The 5,567-nt window shown below is 46.6% G+C and overlaps 1 protein-coding gene across 2 annotated transcripts; it reads left to right on the forward strand.

The window, feature by feature from the left end:
• The first annotated feature begins 105 nt into the window (after positions 1-105).
• LOC134032669 (amyloid beta precursor protein binding family B member 2-like) lies at positions 106-5,567 on the forward strand. Of its 2 annotated transcripts, none has more exons than XM_062476688.1 (6): positions 106-236; positions 1,428-1,503; positions 2,621-2,701; positions 2,953-3,068; positions 3,810-3,992; positions 4,283-5,567. In XM_062476688.1, the coding sequence occupies exons 2-6, from the start codon at positions 1,431-1,433 to the stop codon at positions 4,466-4,468; spliced, it is 639 nt and encodes a 212-aa protein (XP_062332672.1). In that variant the 5' UTR covers positions 106-236; positions 1,428-1,430; the 3' UTR covers positions 4,469-5,567. The 2 variants fall into 2 exon arrangements, with proteins under 2 accessions (XP_062332672.1, XP_062332673.1); XM_062476689.1 differs by having other exon boundaries at positions 4,295-5,567.

The following is a 5,567-nucleotide window of genomic DNA, read 5'->3' on the forward strand; positions in this document are numbered from 1 at the left end:
CACAATGTCCTTTCATATCTTACCATATATACACAATATATATATATATATATATATACTGTATGCACACTCAAACAGCCATTGATATTTCTGTGTATTCATGTTTCTCTCCCGTGATCAGGGACTTTGCCTATGTGGCGAGAGACAAGAACACACGTGTGCTGAAATGCCATGTCTTCCGCTGTGATACCCCCGCAGAAGCCATAGCAACAAGTCTCCACGAAATCTGCTCCAAGGTAAGTGTCATTGCAGAAGTAGTGGGGGAGAGAGAAGACAGATGAAGAGGCCTGCGGGCCTGTCCTGAATGCAGTTCTGCAGAGCTGAAAAAGGCCAAGTCGAGAGAGAGAGAGAGAGAGAGAGAGAGAGAGAGAGAGAGAGAGAGAGAGAGAGAGAGAGAGAGAGAGAGAGAGAGAGAGAGAGAGAGAGAGAGAGAGGAGAGGGAGAGGAGAGGGAGAGGGAGAGGGAGAGGAGGGGAGAGGGAGAGGGATGACATGGTACTGCCTCTCGGGGTTTGGAAGGGGCCGCTGGCCCTGAAAGTTGTGAAATTGAGTCCCAGTCACGCACTTACCACTTCTTAGGAATTTATCATTGGCAGTTTTGGTATTACAAACTCCTCTGTATTACACAGTTGTCATTTTTTCTACTTGACACAGAAACAAGTTGAAGATTCTCTTAAGGCTCTTTAGATAGTGAATGACCTTGAAAAGGACATTCCAGACAGGAAAGTTAAGATGGCTGCTTTCTGTGTTCTGTATGTAGTGGATGTGACCTACTTAAAAAGGACACAATGCCTTTCTTGCTTACCTTTTTTTTGTTCCTTCTTTTCACATCTTATGCAATTCTTTGTTGATTTAAGGGACCCAGCATTAAAGAAGGGAGATATAACTTAATCAAAGTGACTACCCGGCGTATGTATGAAAGTGTCTCAGCTCACACTGTGTACAGAAAAAGGACAGTAGGACACTGCAGCACACAAACTTAGTGACCCCAGCCCTGTCTGGTGTGCAGCGTCAAGTGTGTGTGTTCCCCTGTGAGCCGGAGAGTTGCCGACTCACCGCAGACATGGATTAATGACACCTACAATTAATCAACTATCTCTAGAAGAGGAAGGGCCATGCAGCACAGGGCCTGCCCTCTGCAGAGAAAAGATGGTGGTAGGAGAGGGGGAACAAGGAGACAGGAGGGAAAAAGGGATACATATGTACTGACTGGAAAAAAATTGACTTCAAAGAACACCCATTGACCGATACAGAGGCAGTGGTTTCGACTTGATTTCCAGTTTGCGCATGAACGCATGCTTTGAAGTTTCCACAGATTTCATGTTCACTTGTGAGGGCAAGTAAGCTGTGTGTTTTCTGTTCTTCTCTGATCTCTGCACCTCATCAAGCTTCTCTCACACCTCTCTCTTTCTTCTCCCGCTCCTCTAGATCATGGCTGAGAGGAAGAGTGCCAAGGCCGCTGCTGGCAGCTCAGCCCAGACGGGTTCTGATGTTCCCCTACAAGGTACACACACACACATTCTGTTACGCACACATCCTATTTGAGTCGCTATATTTCATAGTAAAAACCATTACCGGAATTGAATTGATATCTCGTCATCTCCTCAATGCCGTTTCCCCGGCAGTTTCACATGACTTAATTCATGTATGAAAGCGGGAATGAATAAGCGAATGCGTTGCATTAGAAGTTATTCTCGTCGGAGGCTTTGCTTACATTGGAATTATGCTGACAACAGGACAACGCTCATGATAGTCTTGCAGTGTTCTCGCATTGTTAATGATATTCTACTTTCAACAAGTCTCAACACATCTTTCTCACCAGATAATTACAGCAAAAAGAAACCCTTCCCCCCTATAACTTTACGTAGGTCTCAAGATCTGCTGACTTGGAGGAAAACCTCCAAGTGTGGAATTTAAAAGTCACATATATAGGCGGCAAGCAAAGCAACCAGCCTCATTAAAAGCTAATTAACACTCGTGTGGATCGAGGTCCTGCTCGCCTCAGCTTGCACCCCTGCCAACGGATCAAAGCTATCATTGGAGGGGCACCACTCGCTCGTGTCGTTACAGTGACGACACGGTTGGGTTACCAGACACACAAAAACTCAATTTTCTTTCATTCTCTTCCTCTCCCACCCCCCCCCACCCCCCCCCCCCCCCACCCCATCGACCTTTAGTTCCACCCCTCCTTCTGCTCGGCCCCAGGGCCTGAGCCTATTAGCGTGTGGGTTGTTATTTCTGTTTTGACGGATGTGGGGTGCTGTGCTGGTTGAAACATCTTATCGTCTGTGTCTGTGAATTGAAAGCTTCCCTCCTACCCCTGGGCAGGGCTTTAAATAGACGTGTTTTTCATCACAGCGTTTATTACAACAAGCCTCTGAAGTTCGGCCCACTTATATGATTAACTGTATTCCTTTTCTTTCACATTACCTAATTAGAACCAACATCCACCACAATATTGAATATTCACGAAAGAATCTGTTTATTTTTGTTGTCTCATGCAATTATAAAACACTTAACTCCAATGTCTTTACTGGGCTACTGTGTGGTCCCAGTGGTACAGAGGGACAGTGTCTGTGTGTGTCTTCCTGGTATCTGATCGCTGTCCTTTTCTTAAGCAGAGTTTCCCATGCCAAAGACTGAGTTGGTGCAGAAGTTTCATGTGTTGTACTTGGGGATGACATCCGTGTCCCGCCCCATAGGTAAACCCCTCCCCCTTTCCCTATACCACAAACCATCACACCTGCTCAGATTGTTGAATATGAAATGTACATAATGAAAATTGTAAGTTAGAGTAAGTCAATTTCACCTGCTTGCTATCTTAAAACCAGCCTGGACTCTCCAAAAATGTAAGCTTAGAGGACAGGCTGCTTGAAAAGGCTGTAGGAAATCTCCTTTAGCCATGTCCCAGGCCGTACCTGATCCATCGATAACAGCCCATGTCCTTCCCCAGGTATGGACATCATCAACGGGGCCATCGAGAGCCTGCTGTCCTCCACTGGGAAAGAGGACTGGACCCCTGTGATCCTGAGTGTGGCTGACGCCACCGTCGCCGTCATCAAGGAGAAGGTGAGGACTTCATCGCTTTGTCATCACACCTTAGGAAAACTAACTTGGGTGAATGGAAGGTTCGAGAAAATTAGAGGCCTGGTTGAGTCAAAGCTTTGCGTTGTAGGATATTGTTTTTTGTTTGTTGTTTTGTGATACTTTAGCAACCCCTTCATAGTATGGTGACCCTTTTAGGACATCCTCATGTCTCAGACAACCTACAGTCAGGTCTCAGACCTCATGTTCTAAAGACCTCAGGTCTCATACGAACAACTCAGGTTCTCAGGTAAACCAGAAGTATGACACTGGATATGTGCATATATCCAGGTCACATAACCAACCTCAGGTTTGCTATCATACTACAGTCTCATACATACCTACAAATGTCAGGACATCCCTTGAGGTGTGAGATCTTAGTTGGAGGTGTGAGACAGCCCTGCAGTTGTTTTTAGATTCAAATTTGACACCAGATGTGCAAGACCTGAGGTTCGAAAGTGTGGCACCTTATGTGTGATGTACGAGATGCGAGCTTCAGGGCTGAATGTCTGAAATTTAACTTTTTGTGTACCAGACCTCAGCTATGATACAGGAGGCCTGAGATCTCATGTGATCAGAGGTCTGGGAACGAAAACATCCAGTCTCATAGGTCTGAAAAAACCTGGTTTTTTTCCCGTTTTTTTTGGGCCACAGGACTATAACTTGGGCATTTGTGGTCCAGTATACTTTCTCCATCTCCTTACCTCACATTGGCCCTCTTCACAGGAAGAAGAGGAGGAAGTGTTGGTGGAGTGTCGTGTGCGTTTCCTGTCCTTCATGGGCGTGGGGCGAGACATTCACAGCTTCGCCTTCATCATGGATTCTGGGAACCAGCACTTCCAGTGCCATGTGTTCTGGTGCGAGCCCAATGCAGGGAGCGTGTCTGAGGCAGTGCAGGCGGCGTGTGTGGTGAGTTTCTGCTTCTAAAGATATCTCCACACTTACAGTATGCAGACGCACACACACACACACACACTCTCAAGCATTTACGTCACCACCCAACTCCAGATTGTGACATTTATTTTTGCAGGAAAACTGATCAAACCATCTTACTCCAAACATTTGTAATTCACCCGTTCCCAAATGCAGCATTATCTCCCATCTTTCCTCCTAATGAAATCTCTCCCCCTTCCCCCTTTCTCCCTATCCCTTCTACACGTCCTCGTCCTTCTCCCTCCCCCCATCCTCATTTTCCTTAGCTGCGCTATCAGAAGTGTCTGGTGGCCCGCCCCCCCTCCCAGAGAGCCGGCTCCTCCTCCTCCACCTCCCCAGTCTCCTCCGACTCCGTCACGCGCCGTGTGACCACAAGCGTGAAGCGTGGCGTCCAGTCTCTTATAGACACTCTCAAACCCAAGAAACAGCCATCAGAACTCCCCCAGCAATGACCGACAGCACAGTCCTCACCCCCAGCAGCCCGCACCCCCAACCTGCGGCTGTCACTCACCCGTCTACACGACGACAACCCCCACTGAATGATTGCCAGCCATGGTAACCAACGATGTACATATATGTTAGCTCTAAGAGACCGAGGAAATGTGGAAAGAACAGTCATCTGCTCAAAGACAAAAAGAAAAATTAACGAATCTGTAAATGAACAGGAAGAGGAGGGCCAAAGCTACAGAGAGATGCGCAGCCACCTCGTCACCAGTTCAAAATACCACTGAACTCAGCTACATGATCCTGACCAGGCAACTCTACTGTAGCCATGCCAACTACTGAACTCTCAAACAGTTTGAACCATGGAATCCATTGACCCGATATTGACAAACATCTAAACATTCTCTTGTCTCTTCTCGTATTTAGAATGTTGACAGAAAAAGGCTTCCCCAACATTGACCTACACAACAGCAGTGAAAGCACATAGCTACAGTAGCTTTGCTAGTAAAGTAAGCAGCCATTGGAAAATAAGCAGGCGGAGTCAACGTAAGGGTAGTGTGCACTGAGGTTTGGAAATACCTATGAGAGAAGCAAAAACAAGCATCCACGTGTAGTACACACTAGCCTGGTCAGAGTGATTACTACACCCTGGTAGTAGCTGGGTCCATCATACACCCACATTTTCTATCCAACTCCCTGGCCATGGAGAAGCAGCTGTTCCAATAGTGTTTGGCACAAAATACGTTCTGTAGTATTTTAGGAAGTGCTGTGTCTTTGGTACGAAATTGAAACTATTGTCATGGGTAGAAGCCATTATGACGTGGCAAAAGGCCATGTTGAGCCCTATGTATGACAAACAGGAAACAAACTGAATCAATATACCTGGGTTGGGGAGGGTGGGGGGGCGGTGGGGGTCATCTGATTGTACTAGGTAAAGATTGTACCTACATGGTGATGGGAGGATAGAGAGTTGTTGTGTACAGATAGATGGATTTAGGATGGGTGTTGCATGTGTTTAAATCCTGAATGGAGTGTGTATTGTGATGAAAGAGGGGATGGGGGTGGGTGTAAAAACACAGACATAGATGCGCAGCACAAAAGCAGAAC

Source organism: Osmerus eperlanus, chromosome 13 (genome assembly GCF_963692335.1).
Source record: "Osmerus eperlanus chromosome 13, fOsmEpe2.1, whole genome shotgun sequence".
In the NCBI taxonomy this organism is placed as follows: domain Eukaryota; kingdom Metazoa; phylum Chordata; class Actinopteri; order Osmeriformes; family Osmeridae; genus Osmerus; species Osmerus eperlanus.

Coding starts and splice junctions, on each gene's coding strand:
- LOC134032669 (XM_062476688.1), top strand. CDS start 1,431: ATGGCTGAGAGGAAGAGTGCCAAGGCCGCTGCTGGCAGCTCAGCCCAG. Junction 2,702..2,952: donor ATCCGTGTCCCGCCCCATAG/GTAAACCCCTCC, acceptor GTCCTTCCCCAG/GTATGGACATCATCAACGGG. Junction 3,993..4,282: donor CAGTGCAGGCGGCGTGTGTG/GTGAGTTTCTGC, acceptor CATTTTCCTTAG/CTGCGCTATCAGAAGTGTCT.